This window comes from Oncorhynchus keta, chromosome 8 (assembly GCF_023373465.1).
Source record: "Oncorhynchus keta strain PuntledgeMale-10-30-2019 chromosome 8, Oket_V2, whole genome shotgun sequence".
In the NCBI taxonomy this organism is placed as follows: domain Eukaryota; kingdom Metazoa; phylum Chordata; class Actinopteri; order Salmoniformes; family Salmonidae; genus Oncorhynchus; species Oncorhynchus keta.
Window position 1 is genome coordinate 19104427 of NC_068428.1, and position 27333 is coordinate 19131759.

General features: G+C 43.0%; 1 protein-coding gene across 1 annotated transcript in view; it reads left to right on the forward strand.

The window, feature by feature from the left end:
- Positions 1-27333, forward strand: part of LOC118376184 (mitochondrial peptide methionine sulfoxide reductase-like) — a 100077-nt gene that overhangs the window by 56899 nt on the left and 15845 nt on the right. Inside the window, exon 5 of the mRNA XM_052524728.1 lies at positions 2864-2970. Within this exon, the coding sequence (XP_052380688.1) occupies positions 2864-2970 (107 nt within the window). The remainder of the gene's footprint in view (positions 1-2863; positions 2971-27333) is intronic.

Sequence of the window (27333 nt, forward strand, 5' to 3'; positions counted from 1 at the left end):
CAACAACGTCGCCTATGGGCATAAACCCACCGTCGCCGGACCAGACAGGACTGACAGGACTGGTGATGGTTAGAATCACATTTATCGTTGAAGGAATGAGTGTTACACCGAGGCCTGTACTCTGGAGCGGGATAGATTTAGAGGTGGAGGGTCAGTCATGGTCTGGGGCGGTGTGTCACAGCATCATCGGACTGAGCTTATTGTCATTGCAGACAATCTCAACGCTGTGCGTTACAGGGAAGACATCCTTCTCCCTCATGTACCCTTCCTTCAGGCTCAGACAGACAGACGGGCAGACAGACATGCAGACAGACAGGTACCCTTCCTTCAGGCTCATCCTGACATGACCCTCCAGCATGACAATGCCACCAGCAATACTGCTCATTCTGTGCATGATTTCCTGCAAGACAGGAATGTCAGTGTTCTGGCATGGCCAACGACGAGCCTGGATCTCAATCCTATTGAGTACATCTGGGACCTGTTGGATCAGAGGATGAGGGCTAGGGCCATTCCCCCCAGAAATGTCTGGAAACTTACAGATGCCTTGGTGGAAGAGTGAGTTAACATCTCACAGCAAGAACTGGCAAATCTGGTGCAGTCCATGAGGAGGAGATGCACTGCAGTACTTAATGCTGCTGGTGGCCACACCAGATACTGACTGTTACTTTTGATTTTGATCCCCCTTTTCTTAGGGACACATTATTCCATTTCTGTTAGTCAAATGTCTGTGGAACTTGTTCAGTTTATGTCTCAGTTGTTGAATCTTGTTATGTTCATAGAAATATTTACACATGTTAAGTTTGCTGAAAATAAATGCAGTTGACAGTGAGAGGACATTTCTTTCTTTGCTGAGTTTATATGCATCCTTCATGTATTACCTACACTATATACAGTATACAAAAGTAAGTGGACACCCCTTCAAATTAGGTTATTTGGCTAGTTCAGCAACACCCGTTGCTGACAGGTGTATAAAACCGAGCACACAGCCATGCAATCTCCATAGACAAACATTGGCAGTACACTGGCCTTACTGAAGAGCTCAGTGATTTTCAACATGGCACCATTATAGGACGCCACAAAGTCAGGTTGTCAAACTTCTGCCCTGCTTCCCCGGTGACCTGTAAGTGATGTTATTGTGAAGTGGAAATGTCTAGGAGCAACAACGACTCAGCCACGATTTGGTAGGCCACACAAGTTCACAGAAGGGACCTCTGAGCGCCGAAGCGCGTAAAAATTGTCTCTCCTCGGTTGCAACACTCACTACCGAGTTTAAAACTGCCTCTGGAAGCAACGTCAGCACAATAACTATTCGTCAGGAGCTTCATGAAATGGGTTCCATGGCCGAGCAGCCGCACACAAGCCTAAGATCACCACGAGCAATGCCAAGAGTCGGCTGGAGTGGTGTAAAGCTTGGCGCCATTGGACTCTGGAGCAGTGGAAACGCGTTCTCTGGAGTGATGAAACATGCTTCACCATCTGGCAGTCCGACGGACAAATCTGGGTTTGGTTTGATACCAGTAGAACGTTACCTGCCCAAATGCATAGTGCCAACTGTAAAGTTTGGTGGATACGGAATAATGGTCTGGACCTGTTTTTCATGGTCCCCAAAAGAGTGGAGACTGTAATAGCAGCAAAGGCCTGACCAACTCCATGTTAATGCCCAGGATTTTGGAATGAGGTCAAAGACAAGCAGGTGTCCACATACTTTTGGACACGTAGTGTATGTACCTGTGGTATGGATGCAATATGGGTATACTATTCAGAAAGGTCAAGATAGCGACTAAGGTCAAGCATTCTCTGAAGTGCTGCTCACAGGCCCAGTGATGCTCGATAAGGTTAACCTACTTATTCCCTTACTGTAAGACTCACTGTCATATTCCATGTGATCGTAACATGAGGCTACTCTCAACAGTACGACTAAATGGTTTGTCTTCAACCTACAAGACATTTTCACTGTGTCCTCTAACACCTAGCCAATGATTGCGTGTTTGAATGGGAGCTTTTTGTCAGGGAACAAAATCAGTGTGATTCACTGTCTGTCTGCACGGCTCACACGCCACTCCGCTTCCAGCAACATAATAATTACACAGAGGCAGGCAGGCAGACAGGCAGACAGACAGACAGACAGACAGACAGACAGACAGACAGGCAGGCAGACAGACAGACGGGCAGACAGACAGGCAGGCAGACAGACAGACAGACGGGCAGACAGACAGACCGACAGACAGACAGACAGACAGACAGACAGACAGACAGACAGACAGACAGACAGACAGACAGACAGACGGGCAGACAGACATGCAGACAGACAGGCAGACAGACAGACAGACAGACAGACAGACAGACAGACAGACAGACAGACAGGCAGACAGACAGGCAGGCAGGCAGGCAGGCAGGCAGGCAGGCAGGCAGGCAGGCAGGCAGTAGCTGTATCATGTTCTACATCTGCATCAAGGTGAACTGTGCTTTGATTGAAATTACACCGCAGTCGGTCTGGTCTCGTCTCCAGGTTGTTTTCCCCAGACAGACAAACAGGGTTGATTGTGAGTTTGTTTCGTAAGACTGTCAGAGCAAACAAAGTAAACATAGTATGCTGGTAGGTTGGTGGATGGACAGGATGGTTTCGATGTTTAGAAGAAATTATATGGAAGTAAACTTTTGTTAACTTAGAGTACCTTGTAACCCTGTGTTTCTGTGTGTGTGTGTTTGTTTCTGTGTATGTGTGTGTGTGTGTGTGTGTCTCTCTTTGTCTGTCGAATTTGTCCTTCTTTTATGTCTTACACTATATTGAGTGAAATATATTGTCTTTAGTCCAGTAACTTCTCTTAAAGTTACCCAACATTGTGTTCTCTCTCATTGTCAGGAATGCGTCAGGGCAACGACGTAGGAGCGACCTATCGATCAGCCATCTACACATACACACAGGAGCAGCTTGAACAGGCTCTGGCCTCCAAAGATGACTATCAGAAGGTAACATGTCTGTGTGTGCGAGTCACATCAACTCAATAATCAGTTCTCTAGAGATGTTATAGAAACAAAAGCTTGGTGTGGAAGAAATCTATTTCCCCCAAATAAATCACATTCAGTACCCAGACCAGAACACATTGTACCAGCCAACAAGGCTTTTAGGCTGCATCAGTCACCAGTCACATTAAAAGCTTGCTGCAACACACTCATCTCTCCAGAGAGAATCAGTCAAGGTTCAAAGCCCATCACCGTACAGAGAACATGCATGGAGCCGGGCAGCCTACAATGCATATGTTTCATTGAGAGGGATGGCATGCTGCAGCTGATTCCCCCAGTGAGAGGAGAGAACGGGCGGGGAGGTACAGCAGAATCTCTTTGAGGAAAGCTATGTGGAGCAGCTTTGCCGCGCTAAGACCCCACCCTCTGCAACACTGCTGCATGCATGGCTTCCAGAACAATGGAGAGACTGAGAGAGAATACATCCAAGCTTACAGTGGAACTACATTGGTTTCTTTCTGCTGTTACTCTCTCCTCTCTCTTTCAATCTCTCTACAACCGTACTGCTCTTCTCTCTCTTTCTATCTTCTCTCTACAACCGTACTGCTCTTCTCTCTCTTTCTATCTTCTCTCTACAACCTTACTGCTCTTCTCTCTCTCTCTCTCTCTGCCTTTCTCTCTCTACAACCGTACTGCTCTTCTCTCTCTTTCTATCTTCTCTCTACACCCTTACTGCTCTTCTCTCTCTTTCTATCTTCTCTCTACAACCTTACTGCTCTTCTCTCTCTCTATCTTCTCTCTACAACCTTACTGCTCTTCTCTCTCTCTTTCTATCTTCTCTCTACAACCTTACTGCTCCTCTCTCTCTCTTTCTATCTTCTCTCTACAACCTTACTGCTCCTCTCTCTCTCTCTCTCTCTCTCTCTCTCTCTATCTTCTCTCTACAACCTTACTGCTGCTCTCTCTCTTTCTATCTTCTCTCTACAACCTTACTGCTCTTCTCTCTCTTTCTATCTTCTCTCTACAACCTTACTGCTCTTCTCTCTTTTTCTATCTTCTCTCTACAACCTTACTGCTCTTATCTCTCTTTCTATATTCTCTCTACAACCTTACTGCTCTTCTCTCTCTCCCTCTCTCTCTCTCCAACCTTACTGCTCTTCTCTCTCTTTCTATCTTCTCTCTACAACCTTACTGCTCTTCTCTCTCTTTCTATCTTCTCTCTACAACCTTACTGCTCTTCTCTCTCTCTTTCTATCTTCTCTCTACAACCTTACTGCTCTTCTCTCTCTCTCTCTCTCTCTTTCTATCTTCTCTCAACAACCTTACTGCTCTTCTCTCTCTATTTCTATCTTCTCTCTACAACCTTACTGCTCTTCTCTCTCCCTCTCTCTTTCTATCGTCTCTCTACAACCTTACTGCTCTTCTCTCTCTCTCTCTTTCTATCTTCTCTCTACAACCTTACTGCTCTTCTCTCTCTTTCTATCTTCTCTCTACAACCTTACTGCTCTTCTCTCTCTATCTTCTCTCTACAACCTTACTGCTCTTCTCTCTCTTTCTATCTTCTCTCTACAACCTTACTGCTCTTCTCTCTCTTTCTATCTTCTCTCTACAACCTTACTGCTCTTCTCTCTCTTTCTATCTTCTCTCTACAACCTTACTGCTCTTCTCTCTCTCTATCTTCTCTCTACAACCTTACTGCTCTTCTCTCTCTCTATCTTCTCTCTACAACCTTACTGCTCTTCTCTCTCTCTTTCTATCTTCTCTCTACAACCTTATTGCTCTTCTCTCTCTCTCTCTTTCTATCTTCTCTCTACAACCTTACTGCTCTTCTCTCTCTCTCTCTTTCTATCTTCTCTCTACACCCTTACTGCTCTTCTCTCTCTTTCTATCTTCTCTCTACAACCTTACTGCTCTTCTCTCTCTTTCTATCTTCTCTCTACAACCTTACTGCTCCCCTTTCTCTCTCTCTCTCTCTCTCTCTCTCTCTCTCTCTCTCTCTCTCTCTCTCTCTCTCTCTCTCTCTCTCTCTCTCTCTCTCTCTCTCTCTCTCTCTCTCTCACTCTCTCTCTCTCTCTCTCTCTCTCTACAACCTTACTGCTCCTCTCTCTCTCCTATCTTCTCTCTACAACCTTACTGCTCTTCTCTCTCTCTTTCTATCTTCTCTCTACAACCTTACTGCTCTTCTCTCTCTCTCTCTCTTTCTATCTTCTCTCAACAACCTTACTGCTCTTCTCTCTCTATTTCTATCTTCTCTCTACAACCTTACTGCTCTTCTCTCTCTCTCTCTTTCTATCTTCTCTCTACAACCTTACTGCTCTTCTCTCTCTCTCTCTTTCTATCTTCTCTCTACAACCTTACTGCTCTTCTCTCTCTTTCTATCTTCTCTCTACAACCTTACTGCTCTTCTCTCTCTTTCTATCTTCTCTCTACAACCTTACTGCTCTTCTCTCTCTTTCTATCTTCTCTCTACAACCTTACTGCTCTTCTCTCTCTTTCTATCTTCTCTCTACAACCTTACTGCTCTTCTCTCTCTTTCTATCTTCTCTCTACAACCTTACTGCTCTTCTCTCTCTTTCTATCTTCTCTCTACAACCTTACTGCTCTTCTCTCTCTCTATCTTCTCTCTACAACCTTACTGCTCTTCTCTCTCTCTATCTTCTCTCTACAACCTTACTGCTCTTCTCTCTCTCTTTCTATCTTCTCTCTACAACCTTACTGCTCTTCTCTCTCTCTCTCTTTCTATCTTCTCTCTATAACCTTATTGCTCTTCTCTCTCTTTCTATCTTCTCTCTACAACCTTACTGCTCTTCTCTCTCTTTCTATCTTCTCTCTACAACCTTACTGCTCTTCTCTCTCTTTCTATCTTCTCTCTACAACCTTACTGCTCTTCTCTCTCTTTCTATCTTCTCTCTACAACCTTACTGCTCTTCTCTCTCTTTCTATCTTCTCTCTACAACCTTACTGCTCTTCTCTCTCTCTATCTTCTCTCTACAACCTTACTGCTCTTCTCTCTCTTTCTATCTTCTCTCTACAACCTTATTGCTCTTCTCTCTCTCTCTCTTTCTATCTTCTCTCTACAACCTTACTGCTCTTCTCTCTCTCTCTCTTTCTATCTTCTCTCTACACCCTTACTGCTCTTCTCTCTCTTTCTATCTTCTCTCTACAACCTTACTGCTCTTCTCTCTCTTTCTATCTTCTCTCTACAACCTTACTGCTCCCCTTTCTCTCTCTCTCTCTCTCTCTCTCTCTCTCTCTCTCTCTCTCTCTCTCTCTCTCTCTCTCTCTCTCTACAACCTTACTGCTCCTCTCTCTCTCCTATCTTCTCTCTACAACCTTACTGCTCTTCTCTCTCTCTCTCTCTTTCTATCTTCTCTCAACAACCTTACTGTTCTTCTCTCTCTATTTCTATCTTCTCTCTACAACCTTACTGCTCTTCTCTCTCTCTCTCTCTTTCTATCTTCTCTCTACAACCTTACTGCTCTTCTCTCTCTTTCTATCTTCTCTCTACAACCTTACTGCTCTTCTCTCTCTTTCTATCTTCTCTCTACAACCTTACTGCTCTTCTCTCTCGTCTTGATTAATTCTGTACCCTCTATCCTTTCTCTCGCCTGCTTTCCGCCCTCGCCTCGCTCTCCATTTCGCTGGCCCTTCTTCTCTGTCCTTTGTTCCTTATGGGAGCGGAGGTGTTCTATGTAAGCCATATGATGTTAGTCTGTGAGATGGATAAAGACGTGTCCTTGTATCTATTGACAGTTGAATCTCACTGGAGATTGTTGATGAGATGACGTTGAATGTCTGGATACCTTCACGGTTGTTCTATTGTTGAGCTGCTGGATACAGATGAAGGGCTGCTGTACTGTCTTTTGTGCAAAGATGAGAGGAAGACTCGTCGAGTTCGTCTGGATGAGCAATGCTCCACCTCTTCATCAGCAGAACAGAGCAGAGTAGAGAGTTTTTCTTTTTTTTAAACCCATTTTCCCCCTAATTTCGTGGTATGCAATTGGTAGTTACAGTCTTGAGAGGCGAAGGTCGAGAGCCGTGCATCCCACGAAACACAACCCAACCAAGTGACACAATGCCCACTTAACCCGGAAGCTAGCCGCACCGATGTGTCAGAGGAAACACCGTAAACTTGGCGACCGTGTCAGTGTGCAATGCGCCCGGCCCGCCACAGGAGTCGCTAGTGCGCGATGGGACAAGGACATCCCTGCCGGCCAAGCCCTCCCATAACCCGGACAACGCTGGGCCAATTGTGCGCCGTCCCATGGGTCTCCCGGTCGCGGCAGGCTGTGACAGAGCCTGGACTCGAATCTAGAATCTCTAGTGGCACAGCTAGCACTGCGATGCAGTGCCTTAGACCTCTGCACCACTCGGGAGGCACAGAGCAGACACAGTTGAGTTGAGACATGGACGTGACTGAAATAAGCTTGGACCTAAACACTACATCTGGTTTCTGGTTAGTTATGAACTGTATGAACGTTAAGTACTTCCATTTTCAACGCTTTATATGTTTCTTCAATAGAAACAAGCGTATGTTTAGTTGCTGCCAACACACACATTTTCTCTCAGTTTGTCTACCCCATCACTCCATTCCCTCCTTTTCTACAGTACCTGACCCCCATTGGGCTATTCATCAGGCTAACAGAGCCCCATGCTGCTTCCCAGGGTGTAGAGCTGGCTAGGTGTCGTCAGGCCGGAGTTGAGTTGTCTGGGAAAGCCGGTGCAATAGGGAGCACACTCCCAGGGAAGAGGAGGAAGTGGAGGTGGAGGAGGAAGTGCAGCATATGGGATGGATTTGTTCCTTAATGGAGCTGATATCCTGCAGCCCCTCCTCTCCTAATGGCAGCCTAATAACACAGCCGACCAGGGGACACCCTCTCCTCCCTCTCTCCCCCCATGTCCCTCCATCCCATTGCCCGTTCCTATACCCCTTCCATAGAGGCCCAGTCTCTCACCTATCTATCTATCTATCTATCTATCTATCTATCTATCTATCTATCTATCTATCTATCTATCTATCTATCTATCTATCTATCTATCTATCTATCTATCTATCTATCTATCTATCTATCTATCTATCTATCTATTCAATTCAAGGGGCTTTATTGGCATGGGAAACATGTGTTAACATTGCCAAAGCAAGTGAGGTAGATAATATATAAAAGTTAAATAAACAATAAAAAATGAACAGTAAACATTTAACATACAGAAGTTTCAAAACAATAAAGACATTAGAAATGTCATATTATATATATATATATATATATATATACAGTGTTGTAACAATGTACAAATGGTTAAAGTACACAAGGGGAAATAAATAAGCATTAAATATGGGTTGTATTTACAATGGTGTTTGTTCTTCACTGGTTGCCCTTTTCTCGTGGCAACAGGTCACAAATCTTGCTGCTGTGATGCACACTGTGGAATTTCACCCAGTAGATATGGGAGTTTGTCAAATTTTGATTTGTTTTTGAATTCTTTGCGGATCTGTGTAATCTGAGAGAAATATGTCTCTCTAATATGGTCATACATTGGGCAGGAGGTTAGGAAGTGCAGCTCAGTTTCCACCTCATTTTGTGGGCAGTGTGCACATAGCCTGTCTTCTCTTGAGAGACATTATTCCCCCATGGCGGCCTTTCTCAATAGCAAGGCTATGCTCACTGAGTCTGTACATAGTCAAAGCTTTCCTCAAGTTTGGGTCAGTCACAGTGGTCAGGTATTCTGCCACTGTGTACTCTCTGTTTAGGGCCAAATAGCATTCTAGTTTGCTCTGTTTTTTTGTTAATTCTTTCCAATGTGTCAAGTAATTATCTTTTTGTTTTCTCATGATTTGGTTGGGTCTAATTGTGTTGCTGCCCTGGGGCTCTGTGGGGTCTGTTTGTGTTTGTGAACAGAGCCCCAGGACCAGCTTGCTTAGGGGACTCTTCTCCAGGTTCATCTCTCTGTAGGTGATGGCTTTGTTATGGAAGGTTTGGGATTCACTTCCTTTTAGGTGATTGTAGAATTTAACGTCTCTTTTCTGGATTTTGATATTCAGTGGGTATCGGCCTAATTCTGCTCTGCATGCATTATTTGGTGTTTTACATTGTACACTGAGGATATTTTTGCAGAATTCTGCGTGCAGAGTCTCAATTTGGTGTTTGTCCCATTTTGTGAAGTCTTGGTTGGTGAGCGGACCCCAGACCTCACAACCATAAAGGGCAATGGGCTCAATGACCGATTAAAGTATTTTTAGCCAAATCCTAATTGGTATGTTGAAATTTATGTTCCTTTTGATGGCATAGAATGCCCTTCTTGCCTTGTCTCTCAGATCGTTCACAGCTTTGTACCTTTGGCACTGATGTTTAGGCCAAGGAATGTATAGTTGTTTGTGTGCTCTAGGGCAATGGTGTCTAGATGGAATTTATAATTGTGGTCCTGGCGCCTGGATCTGTAATGCTCCGGGTGTCGTGGGTGTGGAGTCAAACGCAGGAGACAGAGAATGCAATGCTGTGCGTCTTTAATAGCACCAACGCACCACAGGGTGCTCACAATAGTAACGGCCCCAAACACAAGGAATGAAAATGCTACCAATAAACATACAAGGAGGGGGAGGAAAGACAATCAGTGGCAGCTAATAGCTAATCAGTGGCAGCTAATAGGCCGGTGACGACGACCGCCGAGCACCACTCGTGACAGGATCTTTTTTGGAACACCATTATTTTGGTCTTACTGAGATTTACTGTCAGGGCCCAGGTCTGGCAGAATCTGTGCAGAATATCTAGGTGCTGCTGTAGGCCCTCCTTGGTTGGTGACAGAAGCACCAGATCATCGAAAGTCGAAGGCTTTTTTGAAATCAACAAAGCATAGAAGTCTTTGCCTTTGTTTTGCTTTGTTTGGTTGTCAATTGGGGTGTGCAGGGTGAATATATGGTCTGTTGTACGGTAATTTGGTAAAAAGCCAATTTGACATTTGCTCAGTACCTTGTTTTAATGGAGGAAGTGTACGAGTCTGCTGTTAATGATGATGCAGAGGATTTCCCCAAGGTTGCTGTTGACGCATATCCCACGGTAGTTATTGGGGTCAAATTTGTCTCCACTTTTGTGGATTGGGTGATCAGTCCTTGGTTCCAAATATTGGGGAAGATACCAGAGCCAAGGATGATGTTAGAGTTTTACTATAGGCCTCCCGGGTGGCGCTGCATCGCAGTGCTAGCTGTGCCATCAGAGACTCTGGGTTCGCGCCCAGGCTCTGTCGCAGCCGGCCGTGACCGGAAAGTCCGTGGGGCGACGCACAATTGGGCTAGCGTCGTCCGGGTTAGGGAGGGTTTGGCCGGTAGGGATATCCTTGTCTCATTGCGCACTTGCGACTCCTGTGGCGGGCTAACTAGGTCGCCAGGTGCACGGTGTATCCTCCGACACCTTGGTGCGGCTGGCTTCTGGGTTGGATGCGTGCTGTGTTAAGAAGCAGTGCGGCTTGGTTGGGTTGTGTTTCGGAGGACGCATGGCTTTCGACCTTTGTCTCTCCTGAGCCCGTACGGGAGTTGTAGCGATGAGACAAGATAGTAACTACAATCAATTGGATACCACGAAATTGGGGAGAAAAGGGGGTCAAAAATGTTTTTAACGTGTAGCCAATTGGAATTTGTTGTCTGTATATTTGCATTCTTCATCAAACCATTTGTCATTGTTGTTCATTTTCTTCGGTTTTCTATTTGAGATTTTTAGATTTGATAGGGAAGCTGAGAGGTCAAATATACTGTTAAGATTTTCTACTGCCAAGTTTACACCTTCACTATTACAGTGGAACGTTTTACCCAGGAAATTGTCTAAAAGGGATTGAATTTGTTGTTGCCTAATTGTTTTTTGGTAGGTTTCCAAACTGCATTCCTTCCATCTATAGCATTTCTTAATGTTACTCAGTTCCTTAGGCTTTGATGCTGTGATTTTGCTGTGATCTGATAGGGGTGTCAGGGGGCTGACTGTGAACACTCTGAGACACTCTGGGTTGAGGACAGTGATAAAGTAGTCTACAGTACTACTGCCAAGAGATGAGCTATCGGTGTACCTACCATAGGAGTCCCCTCGAAGCCTACCATTGACTATGTACATACCCAGCGTGCGACAGAGCTGCAGGAGTTGTGATCCGTTTTTGTTGGTTATGTTGTCATAGTTGTGCCTAGGGGGGCATATGGGGGAGGGAATGCTGTCACTTGCAGGCAGGTGTTTGTCCCCCTGTGTGCTGAGGGTGTCAGGTTCTTGTCCGGTTCTGGCATTTAGGTCGCCACAGACTAGTACATGTCCCTGGGCCTGGAAATGATTGATTTCCCCCTCCAGGATGGAGAAGCTGTCTTCATTAAAGTATGGGGATTCTAGTGGGGGGATATACTGTAGGTAGCACACAGGAGGACATTTTTCTCTGTTAAGATAATGTCCTTTTGAATTTCTAGCCAAATGTAAAATGTTCCTGTTTTGATTAATTTAATAGAGTGAGTTAGGTCTGCTTTATACCAAATTATCTATCTATCTATCTATCTATCTATCTATCTATCTATCTATCTATCTATCTATCTATCTATCTATCTATCTATCTATCTATCTATCTATCTATCTATCTATCTGTCTGTCTGTCTGTCTGTCTGTCTGTCTGTCTGTCTGTCTGTCTGTCTGTCTGTCTGTCTGTCTGTCCTGAAGAACAGGAAGATTTGGAGGTGTTCCAGACATATAAAAAGGGAAATCATCATTTCATTTCCCCTTTTAACAGAACATTATCACCTGCTACATGTTATATTGCATTGTTAGCTTCTCTGCTGTTTGCTGAAAACAGTGGCAGTGTTTTGAAACACACATTTACTGGGTTCGTGTGTTTTCTCCAACTGTGAAGTTTGACATTTACGTCGATTGGTTGTGGAGTGGGGTCTAATTTATTCTCCGGTTCATGTCTCATCTACCATGACAATCATATCATCTGTGAGCGGAGCTCGTCTCGTTGTGTCTCGTCTCGGCTGAAAGGAGGCCATTTGCCACTAATGTCCCCCCAGTCACGTGTCTGAGACAATGCAACCTGTTTATTTTACTCTAGCGTTTGCTATTGTTGGCTGTGTTTCTGGGCACAAAGCGACAGCCTCCACTTACACAATGACTACTCTGACAAAGTGTGCTGCATACACACACGCTCACATACACACACAGACTAGACTCACAGACAATACAAACGCGCTCACACTCTCCCTCTGCTGGCCTTGCTGCCTCTTTGTCCTCTTCCCATCCTCTCTTCCTCCTCCATTGTCTGCTCTCTCTTTCTCTCTCCCTCCTCCTCCATCCTCCTCCCCCCTGCTGAGACTTCTGCACCGCACTGCAAACCCAGCAGCAGGGCCCTGTTGCCATGGAAACAGAGGAGGGCCCCCCACCCCTCCTAGCCCAGTCCCATCCCTCAAGCCCTCTGATTGGCCCAGCCAGACCAAATTAAGCGGGGTTTGGCTGGGGTCGTAGGTCATCTGTAGAGAGGCGCCTCGGCTGTATTTTAATCAGCTGTTGACCCCCGACGTAATGAAATGGATGTCAGGGAAGGGGTTAATAAAGCACGCTCTGACTGGCGACTGGGTCCTTAATGGGGGGAGTCAGGGGAGGGATGGAGAGAGATAGAGAGAGGGGGAAATGGAGGGAGGGGGAGAGGAGAGGGTTCAAGTGGAAGCGGGTTAAGGGAGCGAGGGCACAGTGGTTGGACAGGCGCGAGGCCAATGGGAAGCGAAAGGGCAATATGGCGGCGGTTGGTTGCTCTTTGTTTCCTGGGGTACAGGGAGGTGGAGGGAGACGGGGAGGGAGCGGTGGTGGTGGTTCTTTCTCCCTCTCTCGCTCCACTTTGGGGTGGAGGTGGTTCTTTCTCCCTCTCTCGCTCCACTTTGGGGTGGTGGTGGTTCTTTCTCCCTCTCTCGCTCCACTTTGGGGTGGTGGTGGTTCTTTCTCCCTCTCTCGCTCCACTTTGGGGTGGTGGTGGTTCTTTCTCCCTCTCTCGCTCCACTTTGGGGTGGTGTTGGTTCTTTCTCCCTCTCTCGCTCCACTTTGGGGTGGTGTTGGTTCTTTCTCCCTCTCTCGCTCCACTTTGGGGTGGTGGTGGTTCTTTCTCCCTCTCTCGCTTCACTTTGGGGTGGTGGTGGTTCTTTCTCCCTCTCTTGCTCCACTTTGGGGTGGAGGTGGTTCTTTCTCCCTCTCTCGCTCCACTTTGGGGTGGTGGTGGTTCTTTCTCCCTCTCTCGCTCCACTTTGGGGTGGTGGTGGTTCTTTCTCCCTCTCTCGCTTCACTTTGGGGTGGTGGTGGTTCTTTCTCCCTCTCTCGCTCCACTTTGGGGTGGTGTTGGTTCTTTCTCCCTCTCTCGCTCCACTTTGGGGTGGTGTTGGTTCTTTCTCCCTCTCTCGCTCCACTTTGGGGTGGTGGTGGTTCTTTCTCCCTCTCTCGCTTCACTTTGGGGTGGTGGTGGTTCTTTCTCCCTCTCTCGCTCCACTTTGGGGTGGTGTTGGTTCTTTCTCCCTCTCTCGCTTCACTTTGGGGTGGTGGTGGTTCTTTCTCCCTCTCTCGCTCCACTTTGGGGTGGTGTTGGTTCTTTCTCCCTCTCTCGCTCCACTTTGGGGTGGTGGTGGTTCTTTCTCCCTCTCTCGCTCGACTTTGGGGTGGTGTTGGTTCTTTCTCCCTCTCGCTCCACTTTGGGGTGGTGGTGGTTCTTTCTCCCTCTCTCGCTCCACTTTGGGGTGGTGTTGGTTCTTTCTCCCTCTCTCGCTCCACTTTGGGGTGGTGTTGGTTCTTTCTCCCTCTCTCGCTCCACTTTGGGGTGGTGGTGGTTCTTTCTCCCTCTCTCGCTCCACTTTGGGGTGGTGGTGGTTCTTTCTCCCTCTCTCGCTCCACTTTGGGGTGGTGGTGGTTCTTTCTCCCTCTCTCGCTCCACTTTGGGGTGGTGGTGGTTCTTTCTCCCTCTCTCGCTCCACTTTGGGGTGGTGCTCCACTTTGGGGTTCTTTCTCCCTCTCTCGCTCCACTTTGGGGTGGTGTTGGTTCTTTCTCCCTCTCTCGCTCCACTTTGGGGTGGTGGTGGTTCTTTCTCCCTCTCTCGCTCCACTTTGGGGTGGTGGTGGTTCTTTCTCCCTCTCTCGCTCCACTTTGGGGTGGTGGTGGTTCTTTCTCCCTCTCTCGCTCCACTTTGAGGTGGTGGTGGTTCTTTCTCCCTCTCTCGCTCCACTTTGGGGTGGTGGTGGTTCTTTCTCCCTCTCTCGCTCCACTTTGGGGTGGTGGTGGTTCTTTCTCCCTCTCTCGCTCCACTTTGGGGTGGTGGTGGTTCTTTCTCCCTCTCTCGCTTCACTTTGGGGTGGTGGTGGTTCTTTCTCCCTCTCTCGCTCCACTTTGGGGTGGTGGTGGTTCTTTCTCCCTCTCTCGCTCCACTTTGGGGTGGTGTTGGTTCTTTCTCCACTCTCTCCTCCACTTTGGGGTGGTGGTGGTTCTTTCTCCCTCTCTCGCTCCACTTTGGGGTGGTGGTGGTTCTTTCTCCCTCTCTCCTCCACTTTGGGGTGGTGGTGGTTCTTTCTCCCTCTCTCCTCCACTTTGGGGTGGTGTTGGTTCTTTCTCCCTCTCTCGCTCCACTTTGGGGTGGTGGTGGTTCTTTCTCCCTCTCTCGCTCCACTTTGGGGTGGTGGTGGTTCTTTCTCCCTCTCTCGCTCCACTTTGGGGTGGTGTTGGTTCTTTCTCCCTCTCTCGCTCCACTTTGGGGTGGTGTTGGTTCTTTCTCCCTCTCTCGCTCCACTTTGGGGTGGTGGTGGTTCTTTCTCCCTCTCTCGCTCCACTTTGGGGTGGTGTTGGTTCTTTCTCCCTCTCTCGCTCCACTTTGGGGTGGTGGTGGTTCTTTCTCCCTCTCTCGCTCCACTTTGGGGTGGTGGTGGTTCTTTCTCCCTCTCTCGCTCCACTTTGGGGTGGTGTTGGTTCTTTCTCCCTCTCTCGCTCCACTTTGGGGTGGTGGTGGTTCTTTCTCCCTCTCTAACTGCACTTTGGGGTGGTGGTGGTTCTTTCTCCCTCTCTCGCTCCACTTTGGGGTTTTAGGGTTATTAATATTTATTGCGTCGGAGCGTTGCCGTCTGAGGTGCCGCATCATCCCACGCAGCGAGAGGGTCGGGCTGCACGGAGAGGAGGGGGGGTGGAGAGGAGGAGGGAGGGGGAGGGGGGGGGGAGGAGGAGAGGGGGATCCAGAGTGAGAGAGGGAGGAGTTTGCACATGGACACTAGGGCACTTCATTCAGTGGGGTCTCCCTCTCCACTGACCCTCCCCTGCTAGGACCAGTCACTGAAGGACCACTAGGAAGTAGCCCAACAGAAGTGACCCATACCCCCCCAACAGATGGATGGCTGTCAATAACAAGTCAACTGCCATTGCCGTCTCAGTTTGCTTCAGTAAATGATGGTGTAGGAAGTCAAAGACGAGCAGGACAAAGATCTCGGCAAGGGGTTGTGGGGTTACTATCTGTTTGGAATCAGTTGGCCTGGGCTGTAGCCATATGCTGAGCTACTGTAACAGTGTCCTGTGTATGGGCTACATGAGATGAGCCACAGTACTGTATTGCTACACATTTTTTATTTTAAAAATTATCTGCAAGGGAAAGTGAACATTTCAGATGTAATATGCATGTTTTTGATCTCCAGGGGGAATTGTGTCCCATTCACCATTCACCATTCACCATTCACCATTTACCATTTACCATTCACCATTCACCATTCACCATTTACCATTTACCATTCACCATTCACCATTCACCATTCACCATTCACCATTTACCATTTACCATTCACCATTCACCATTCACCATTTACCATTTACCATTCACCATTCACCATTCTCCATTCACCATTCACCATTCACCATTTACCATTCACCATTTACCATTCACCATTCACCATTCACCATTCACCATTCACCATTTACCATTCACCATTCACCATTCACCATTTACCATTTACCATTCACCATTCACCATTTACCATTCACAGCATGGCACCTGACGGACACACAGACAGCAGATCCTCTCTCTCCGTCTCCCTTCTCCTCATCTCAGAGACATTTAAACTTGACTTCATCCTCCTCTCAAGAGTCAAGATAGAAACTGGTATGACATGTTCCCATCTATTAGTGTGTCAATTACAGGCCAACAATAGACAGCTTTCTACCTCAGAGGCTGTAAACCATGTGTTCTGCTACTTACCTCGCTTCTCTGCTGAGACGACCAACCAGCCAGGAGGCAAACGCCGGAGATTGACTCTCCACCAATTAAGCCGACTGTCAGTGTGGGTGAGAAATCAGCCTGTCTGTAATTAGCTAGCTAGCTTCCCCTGGTCTGCCTACCTACAGAGATCTGTTCTCATGAGCTGGTGTATAGCAGTAGGCAGGCAGACCAGGAGAAGCTAGCTAGCTAATTACAGACAGGCAGATTTCTCACCCACACTGACAGTCGGCTTAATTGGTGGAGAGTCAATCTCCGGCGTTTGCCTCCTGGCTGGTCGGTCGTCTCAGCAGAGAAGCGAGGTAAGCAGCAGAACACATGGTTTACAGCCTCTGAGGTAGAAAGCTGTCTATTGTTGAGAGGAGAGAGGAGACAGTTAGTGGACTGTTAGAGAGAGAAGAGACAGTTAGTGGACTGTTAGAGAGAGAGGAGGGAGTTAGTGGACTGTTAGAGAGAGAAGAGACAGTTAGTGGACTGTTAGAGAGAGAAGAGACAGTTAGTGGACTGTTAGAGAGAGAGGAGGGAGTTAGTGGACTGTTAGAGAGAGAGATGAGGGAGTTAGTGGACTGTTAGAGAGAGAGGAGGGAGTTAGTGGACTGTTAGAGAGAGAGGAGGGAGTTAGTGGACTGTTAGAGAGAGAGATGAGGGAGTTAGTGGACTGTTAGAGAGAGAGGAGGGAGTTAGTGGACTGTTAGAGAGAGAGAGGAGACAGTTAGTGGACTGTTAGAGAGAGAGAAGACAGTTAGTGGACTGTTAGAGAGAGAGGAGGGAGTTAGTGGACTGTTAGAGAGAGGAGATATAGGGATATGGCAAACTTAGGAGGGTGAGGGGAAAGAGGACTGCTATGAAATATAGAATGATATTATAGGAGGACACTGTGGGGAGATTGCGCAGGGTAAGTAGCATACTTTACTGTGGCACAATGTTACTGGCTGATCTCCTGCTCTGGTAGAGAGAGAGAGAGTGTATCTGTGGTGAATGTGAGTCTCCACCCTGTTGATGGGGGGGGTGCTCTCCAGCTGTGACAGCCTCTCACCTGCACACCCTGAGAGATCACACCTTCTCCCTCTCTTCTCCTCCCCCCTTTTTCCTCTCCTCTCTCGGTGGAATGAGTGAGTGACTGGAGGCCATGGTCGGGCTAATTATCTGTTCCCCCTCCGTTCGCTAGCTGCTCTCGTTATTTCCTGACCAGCTTGCCGGGCCCCGGCCCTCCCCCCTCGACCTCCCCCTTCCTCCCCTGTACCCCTCCATCTGTGGCTATTTTAGATGGAGCAGGGTAGCATGCTGCTCCCGACATCCTAATGCACCACACCAGTTGGTTTAACAAACACCATCTGCCGGCCAAATCTGTCTTCGAATTGCTTTAGGAGCGAACTCAGCTTTCTTCCTCTCCTCTCCTCACCTTTAAACTCCTCTCTCTGTCGCTCACTCCCTCTCTCTCTGTCCTTCAGACATAATGTCTTGGAATGTTAAGCGGACAGAGGTTGAGTAAATAAGGGTGTTGTTGAGGGTGTCGGGGGAAAATGTTGGGTCACACTCTCGTATTGGAACCTTGTCTGTCCATCTTGGGAAGATGAATCTGTCGTTTTGATCCTTCCTGTTGACTTACGGACTCTAGATCAGCCTCTTTTCCAATGTGTTCCATCTTTCTCTCAACCTCGGTCCCTCTGTTTGTTCATCGAGAGTCTTGAATTGTTGGTTGTATAAAAACACAGGTATTTATAATTAAGCAATAAGGCCCGAGGGGTTTTGTGGTATATGGCAAATATACCACGGCTAAGGGCTGTTCTTAGGACGACGCATCGCGGAGAGCCTGGATACAACCCTTAGCCGTGGTATATTGGCCATATACCACAAACCCCAGAGGTGCCTTATTGCTATTATAAACTGGTTACCAATGTAATTAGAGCAATAAAAATAAATAAATGTTTTGTCATACCCGTGTTATACAGTCTGATATACCACGGCTGTCAGCCAATCAGCTGACAAGGCTCTACCCACAAAGTTTATAATACACAATATCCCATTGGAAACCTGGTTTTCTCAGCGGGCTTTATGATATATAGCCTCAAAATCCTCTCACGCACGCAGGCGCACACGCAGGCGCGCACGCACGCACGCACACACACACACACACACACACACACACACACACACACACACACACACACACACACACACACACACACACACACACACACACACACACATCCATCTCTCCACTTCTATGATGGCGGTGAAGCTGTGATGGTCAGTCCCCATCTCATCATCTCATCAGGGTGTGAACAGTCATGCTACCTCACTGGTGTCACTCACTGTCCGTCCTTCTGTCCTCTTACCGTCTGTTCTTCACACTTCCCATCCTTTGCCTTTAGTTTAGTAAAGGAGTGAAGCAGCCCATCTTATTTCCTTCCTCCTGTTCTTTTGCTCTCCTCTCACAAGCAGACTTTCCCATTTTCATTTGCTTTCTGATGGTACCCACAGGAGACCTGAACAAATGGTATGTAACAGATTTTTGGCACGTGCGCCCACATTTCCCTAAACATCATTATGGACAGAGGGTCTGCTCTGCCAGGGAGGGAGCCATGCCATCTTCCTCTCCAGTGAAGCCACACTCCGTGCCAGCAGCACAGAGCACACACACATGAACAAAGCCAGGCACGCAGAACACACACTCATACGCATGCGCACACACATACACCACATACGCACACACATACACTACATACGCACACATGCAAGACACTACATAGAGACTACATAGACACTGCACAGACACTGCATAGACACTACATAGACACTGCATAGACACTGCATAGACACTACATAGACACTACATAGACACTGCATAGACACTACATAGACACTGCATAGACACTACATAGACACTACATAGACACTGCTTAGACACTACATAGACACTGCATAGACACTGCATAGACACTGCATGCAGAAACATAATGAATAATACACACAGGCATGACATGAGGATATTACCTCTGTTTGAATGACCTGACTGTCTCGTACGAGGAAGATGAGTCCATTTTCTCCTTCTCTATCCATCCACTAGATACCTCTTATCCTGACAGTCAATGTTGAAAGCATTAGAAATGTTTTCAGTGTTTCCCATTTTGAAATGAGGCAATCATTACAGAGCATTGTGAATGTCTCCCATCCCCTTCCTGACAATCACTCAGTCAGGAAGGAACAAGTCCACATAGAATAGATGTGTTTTCTTTCTGCTAATCTGCCTCGTGACAAAGTATTGTCATTCACAGCCATTTGTAACGGGGGGAAAAAGCGGATTCAGCCACTGTCTGTTCCATTCTCCATTTAGTATTGGCCCGAAGAGCTGGAGGATTGGGAAGAGTCTGGTTAATTTAATGTCCTGGTATTGACCGTGGATGCTCCGCTGGCTGGCTTGATTGTATTGTTCACATGGGGAGTGATTGGGGAGCGCTCTGTGTGAGGCACAGCACTGCAGAAAATGACCTCTGAGGCTGGGGCTGAGGGGCTACAGAGAAAGACAAGGCGTTCTCCTTTTCTTTCCCTCTCTCCCTCTTTCTCTCCCTCCCCCTTGACTCATCTATGGTTGGGGTGTGTGCTCCATTGTTCCCGAGGTAGTGGTGTTTCTGGATGGTGCACCTGCTGATCACGCCTTTATTTTAGGCTTCGACGTCCCTTTGTTGTATCAAACTGTGTCTTGGATGCACCGCTATCATTTTCTGTATTTATCTGTGTGTGTGGAATTAGGGGCGAGGGTAGAAGGACTGACTAACTACAGTGTCTTCTTTCCACCTCTGCCTGGCCTGTGTGATAACTCTTGATTCCTCAATGGGTGGAGGGCTGCTCTCTTTGTGTTAGCATGAATTATTCCTAGAAATTAATTTCTTCTTTCAATCATTTCTCCTCTCCCTCCTCGTTCATTCTTCATTAAAAAAAAATCTCCCCTCTTTTCTCTGTGTCCATTTCTGTGCACAAAGGTGTGTGTGTGTGTGTGTGTGTGTGTGTGTGTGTGCGTGTGCGAGTGTGTGCGTGCGCGCGCGCGTGTGTGTGTGTGTGTGTGTGTGTGTGTGTGTGTACCGTGACTCTCCTGTCTTCTCCCTCTCTCTAATCCTGCTCTGGCTCTTTTAACATGCCGCGCCGGGTGTGTATTTTTCATTTCATTCTCTTCCCCCACATTTTCCTCTTTCTCCTGTCTGCCTGAAATGGCTGAATAGAAAGTCATGTCAGGCTGCTTATCACTGCCTTTCACGTTTCTGCGGTTAACCAGGGCGCGCAGGTATTTGCATTCCAAATGAGCGCTCTGTCTGATATGCAAATTAATTAGTCTGAATTATGCATTTAGCCATGTGGTAACGTAACACAGCACAGGACCGCTGGAACAAACACAGCAGCTAGCATCTGAGGGAGAGAAGATGAGGGACAGTGACGCCATTTTGGGGATTCTGCCACTTGCACTTCCTCTGACCAGGACGGAGGTTGATCCGTATGTGTGTGGGTTTCACACCCTCAGAGATACAGCATAGTTTATAGTCAAAAGAGTAGATGGATACAGTAGATAGTTTATAGTCAATAGAGCAGATAGATACAGTAGATAGTTTATAGTCAATACAGCAGATAGATACAGTAGATAGTTTATAGTCAATACAGCAGATAGATACAGTAGATACTTTATAGTCAATACAGCAGATAGATACAGTAGATAGTTTATAGTCAATACAGCAGATAGATACAGTAGATAGATACAGTAGATCGTTTATAGTCAATACAGCAGATAGATACAGTAGATAGTTTATAGTCAATACAGCAGATAGATACAGTAGATAGTTTATAGTCAATACAGCAGATAGATACAGTAGATAGTTTATAGTCAATACAGCAGAGAGATACAGTAGATAGTTTATAGTCAAAAGAGTAGATAGAGACAGTAGATAGTTTATAGTCAATACAGCAGATAGATACAGTACACAGATACAGTAGATAGATACAGTAGATCGTTTATAGTCAAAAGAGTAGATAGAGACAGTAGATAGTTTATAGTCAAAAGAGTAGATAGAGACAGTAGATAGTTTATAGTCAATACAGCAGATAGATACAGTAGATAGTTTATAGTCAATACAGCAGATAGATACAGTAGATAGTTTATAGTCAATACAGTAGATAGATACAGTAGATAGTTTATAGTCAATACAGCAGATAGATACAGTAGATAGTTTATAGTCATACAGCAGATAGATACAGTAGATAGTTTATAGTCAATACAGCAGATAGATACAGTAGATAGTTTATAGTCAATACAGCAGATAGATACAGTAGATAGATACAGTAGATAGTTTATAGTCAATACAGCAGATAGAGACAGTAGATAGTTTATAGTCAATACAGCAGATAGATACAGTAGATAGATACAGTAGATAGTTTATAGTCAATACAGCAGATAGATACAGTAGATAGTTTATAGTCAATACAGCAGATAGATACAGTAGATAGTTTATAGTCAATACAGCAGATAGATACAGTAGATAGTTTATAGTCAATACAGCAGATAGATACAGTAGATAGATACAGTAGATAGTTTATAGTCAAAAGAGTAGATAGATACAGTAGATAGTTTATAGTCAATACAGCAGATAGATACAGTAGATAGTTTATAGTCAATACAGCAGATAGATACAGTAGATAGATACAGTAGATAGTTTATAGTCAAAGAGTAGATAGATACAGTAGATAGTTTATAGTCAGTAGATAGATACATTAAATAGTTTATAGTCAATAGAGTAGATAGATACAGTAGATAGATAGTAGATAGATACAGTAGATAGTAGATAGATACAGCAGATAGATACAGTAGATAGATACAGTAGATAGTTTATAGTCAATACAGTAGATAGTTTATAGTCAATACAGCAGATAGATACAGTAGATAGATACAGTAGATAGTTTATAGTCAATACAGCAGATAGATACAGTAGATAGTTTATAGTCAATACAGCAGATAGATACAGTAGATAGTTTATAGTCAATACAGAGATAGATACAGTAGATAGATACAGTAGATAGTTTATAGTCAAAAGAGTAGATAGATACAGTAGATAGTTTATAGTCAATACAGCAGATAGATACAGTAGATAGATACAGTAGATAGTTTATAGTCAAAAGAGTAGATAGATACAGTAGATAGTTTATAGTCAATACAGCAGATAGATACAGTAGATAGATACAGTAGATAGTTTATAGTTAAAAGAGTAGATAGATACAGTAGATAGTTTATAGTCAATACAGCAGATAGATACAGTAGATAGTTTATAGTCAATACAGCAGATAGATACAGTAGATAGATACAGTAGATAGTTTATAGTCAATACTGCAGATAGATACAGTAGATAGTTTATAGTCAATACAGTAGATAGATACAGTAGATAGTTTATAGTCAAAAGAGTAGATAGATACAGTAGATAGTTTATAGTCAAAAGAGTAGATAGATACAGTATATAGTTTATAGTCAATACAGCAGATAGATACAGTAGATAGATACAGTAGATAGTTTATAGTCAATACAGCAGATAGATACAGTACACAGATACAGTACACAGATACAGTAGATAGTTTATAGTCAAAAGAGTAGATAGAGACAGTAGATAGTTTATAGTCAATACAGCAGATAGATACAGTAGATATATACAGTAGATAGTTTATAGTCAATACAGCAGATAGATACAGTACACAGATACAGTACACAGATACAGTAGATAGTTTATAGTCAAAAGAGTAGATAGAGACAGTAGATAGTTTATAGTCAATACAGCAGATAGATACAGTAGATAGTTTATTTATAGTCAATACAGCAGATAGATACAGTAGATAGATACAGTAGACAGATACAGTTAGATATAGTACAAGATAGATACAGTAGATTAGAATACTAGATAGATAGTTCATAGTCAATAGAGTAGATAGATACAGTTGATAGATACAATAGATAGATACAGTAGATAGTTTATAGTCAATAGAGTAGATAGATACAGTAGATAGATACAGTAGATAGATACAGTAGATAGTTTATAGTCAATAGAGTAGATAGATACAGTATATAGATACAGTAGATAGTTTATAGTCAATAGAGTAGATATATACAATAGATAGATACAATAGATAGTTTATAGTCAATAGATTGGATAGATACAGTAGATAGATACAGTAGATAGTTTATAGTCAATAGAGTAGACAGATAAAGTAGATAGATACAGTAGATAGATTCAGTAGATAGTTTATAGTCAATAGAGTAGACAGATAGTTTAAAGTAGTCAGTAGATAGATTCAGTAGATAGATAATCAGTAGATAGATACAGTAGACAGATACAGTAGATAGATACAGTAGATAGTGTATAGTCAAAAGAGTAGATAGAGACAGTAGATAGTTTATAGTCAATACAGCAGATAGATACAGTAGATAGTTTATAGTCAATACAGCAGATAGATACAGTAGATAGTTTATAGTCAATACAGTAGATAGATACAGTAGATTAGTCAATACAGCAGATAGATACAGTAGATAGTTTATAGTCATACAGCAGATAGATACAGTAGATAGTTTATAGTCAATACAGCAGATAGATACAGTAGATAGTTTATAGTCAATACAGCAGATAGATACAGTAGATAGACAGTAGATAGTTTATAGTCAATACAGTAGAGACAGTAGATTTTATAGTCAATACAGCAGATAGATACAGTAGATAGATACAGTAGATAGTTTATAGTCAATACAGCAGATAGATACAGTAGATAGTTTATAGTCAATACAGCAGATAGATACAGTAGATAGTTTATAGTCAATACAGCAGATAGATACAGTAGATAGTTTATAGTCAATACAGCAGATAGATACAGTAGATAGATACAGTAGATAGTTTATAGTCAAAAGAGTAGATAGATACAGTAGATAGTTTATAGTCAATACAGCAGATAGATACAGTAGATAGTTTATAGTCAATACAGCAGATAGATACAGTAGATAGATACAGTAGATAGTTTATAGTCAAAAGAGTAGATAGATACAGTAGATAGTTTATAGTCAGTAGATAGATACATTAGATAGTTTATAGTCAATAGAGTAGATAGATACAGTAGATAGATACAGTAGATAGATACAGTAGACAGATACAGTAGATAGATACAGCAGATAGATACAGTAGATAGATACAGTAGATAGTTTATAGTCAATACAGCAGATAGAGACAGTAGATAGTTTATAGTCAATACAGCAGATAGATACAGTAGATAGATACAGTAGATAGTTTATAGTCAATACAGCAGATAGATACAGTAGATAGTTTATAGTCAATACAGCAGATAGATACAGTAGATAGTTTATAGTCAATACAGCAGATAGATACAGTAGATAGTTTATAGTCAAAAGAGTAGATAGATACAGTAGATAGTTTATAGTCAATACAGCAGATAGATACAGTAGATAGTTTATAGTCAATACAGCAGATAGATACAGTAGATAGATACAGTAGATAGTTTATAGTCAAAAGAGTAGATAGATACAGTAGATAGTTTATAGTCAATACAGCAGATAGATACAGTAGATAGATACAGTAGATAGTTTATAGTTAAAAGAGTAGATAGATACAGTAGATAGTTTATAGTCAATACAGCAGATAGATACAGTAGATAGTTTATAGTCAATACAGCAGATAGATACAGTAGATAGATACAGTAGATAGTTTATAGTCAATACTGCAGATAGATACAGTAGATAGTTTATAGTCAATACAGTAGATAGATACAGTAGATAGTTTATAGTCAAAAGAGTAGATAGATACAGTAGATAGTTTATAGTCAAAAGAGTAGATAGAGACAGTAGATAGTTTATAGTCAATACAGCAGATAGATACAGTAGATATATACAGTAGATAGTTTATAGTCAATACAGCAGATAGATACAGTACACAGATACAGTACACAGATACAGTAGATAGTTTATAGTCAAAAGAGTAGATAGAGACAGTAGATAGTTTATAGTCAATACAGCAGATAGATACAGTAGATATATACAGTAGATAGTTTATAGTCAATACAGCAGATAGATACAGCAGATAGATACAGTAGACAGATACAGTAGATAGATACAGTAGACAGATACAGTAGATAGATACAGTAGGTAGTTAATAGTCAATAGAGTAGCTAGATACAGTAGATAGTTCATAGTCAATAGAGTAGATAGATACAGTTGATAGATACAATAGATAGATACAGTAGATAGTTTATAGTCAATAGAGTAGATAGATACAGTAGATAGATACAGTAGATAGTTTATAGTCAATAGAGTAGATATATACAATAGATAGATACAATAGATAGTTTATAGTCAATAGATTGGATAGATACAGTAGATAGATACAGTAGATAGTTTATAGTCAATAGAGTAGACAGATAAAGTAGATAGATACAGTAGATAGATTCAGTAGATAGTTTATAGTCAATAGAGTAGACAGATAGAGTAGACAGATAAAGTAGATAGATACAGTAGATAGATTCAGTATATAGTTTATAGTCAATAGAGTAGACAGATAGAGTAGACAGATAAAGTAGATAGATACAGTAGATAGTGTATAGTCAATAGAGTAGATAGATACAGTTGACAGATACAGTAGATAGATACAGTAGATAGTTTATAGTCAATAGAGTAGATAGATACAGTAGATAGATACAGTAGATAGTTTATAGTCAATAGAGTAGATAGATACAGTAGATTGATACAGTAGATAGTTTATAGTCAATAGTAGATAGATACAGTAGATAGATACAGATAGATACAGTAGGTAGTTTATAGTCAATAGAGTAGATAGATACAGTAGATAGTTCATAGTCAATAGAGTAGATAGATACAGTAGATAGATACAGTAGATATATACAATAGATAGATACAGTCGATAGTTTATAGTCAATAGAGTAGATAGATACAGTAGATAGATTTATTTAGTCAATAGAGTAGATAGATACAGTAGATAGATACAGTAGACAGATAAAGTAGATAGATACAGTAGATAGATTCAGTAGATAGTTTATAGTCAATAGAGTAGACAGATAGAGTAGACAGATAAAGTAGATAGATACAGTAGATAGATTCAGTATATAGTTTATAGTCAATAGAGTAGACAGATAGAGTAGACAGATAAAGTAGATAGATACAGTAGATAGATTCAGTAGATAGTTTATAATCACTAGAGTAGATAGATACAGTAGACAGATACAGTAGATAGATACAGTAGATAGTGTATAGTCAATAGAGTAGATAGATACAGTTGACAGATACAGTAGATAGATACAGTAGATAGTTTATAGTCAATAGAGTAGATAGATACAGTAGATAGATACAGTAGATAGTTTATAGTCAATAGAGTAGATAGATACAGTAGATTGATACAGTAGATAGATACAGTAGGTAGTTTATAGTCAATAGAGTAGATAGATACAGTAGACAGATACAGTAGATAGATACAGTAGATAGTTTATAGTCAATAGAGTAGATAGATACAGTAGATAGATACAGTAGATAGTTTATAGTCAATAGAGTAGATAGATACAGTAGATAGATACAGTCGATAGTTTATAGTCAATAGTAGAGATAGATACAGTAGATAGTTTATAGTCATATACAGTAGATATATACAATAGATAGATACAGTAGATAGTTTATAGTCAATAGAGTAGATAGATACAGTAGATAGATATACAGATACAGTAGATATATACAGTAGATAGTTTATAGTCAATAGTCAATAGAGTAGATAGATACAGTAGATAGATACAGTAGATAGATACAATAGATAGTTTATAGTAGATAGATTGGATAGATACAGTAGATAGATACAGTAGATAGATACAGTAGATAGATACAGTAGATAGTTTATAGTCAATAGAGTAGATAGATACAGTAGATAGATACAGTAGATAGTTTATAGTCAATAGAGTAGATAGATACAGTAGATAGATATAGTCAATACAGTAGATAGATACAGTAGATAGATACAGTAGATAGTTTATAGTCAATAGAGTAGATAGATACAGTAGACAGATACAGTAGATAGATACAGTAATAGATAGATAGATACAGTAGATAGTTT